A 341-nucleotide genomic window follows, 5' to 3' on the forward strand; every position below is an offset into this window, starting at 1 on the left:
CTCGCTCCTAAACCCAGTTCAAGATGGCCATCCAACGTAACTCCGGCCATCTCCTCCTCGACCGCCACCAAATAACCTCCCACTCCACTTCCTCCCCCTCAAGGCCGACCTCCTCCCCCCGAGGCTGGTCCCCCCGGGTGGCAAGGTGGACGTGTTCGCCCTCCACGCCCGCCTCGACGTGCGGGAGAGCCTGAAGGTCCTGCACCAAGACGCCCTTTGGATCACCATCGTCAGGAATCCCGTGGACGTCTTCGAGTCCCTCTACGCCTACTACGACCTGCGGGAGATTTACAGATTGGATGTAAATGACTTCAAGTTCATGCCGATGTCGGTTAGTTGGC

General features: G+C 59.8%; 1 protein-coding gene across 1 annotated transcript in view; it reads left to right on the top strand.

Moving 5' to 3' along the window:
- The window catches only part of LOC119588817 (galactose-3-O-sulfotransferase 3-like), a 3,653-nt gene that overhangs the window by 2,174 nt on the left and 1,138 nt on the right, over positions 1–341 (top strand). Inside the window, exon 3 of the mRNA XM_037937464.1 lies at positions 104–335. Coding sequence (XP_037793392.1) covers positions 104–335 — 232 coding nt within the window. The remainder of the gene's footprint in view (positions 1–103; positions 336–341) is intronic.

This window comes from Penaeus monodon, chromosome 24, assembly GCF_015228065.2.
Source record: "Penaeus monodon isolate SGIC_2016 chromosome 24, NSTDA_Pmon_1, whole genome shotgun sequence".
Classification (NCBI taxonomy): domain Eukaryota; kingdom Metazoa; phylum Arthropoda; class Malacostraca; order Decapoda; family Penaeidae; genus Penaeus; species Penaeus monodon.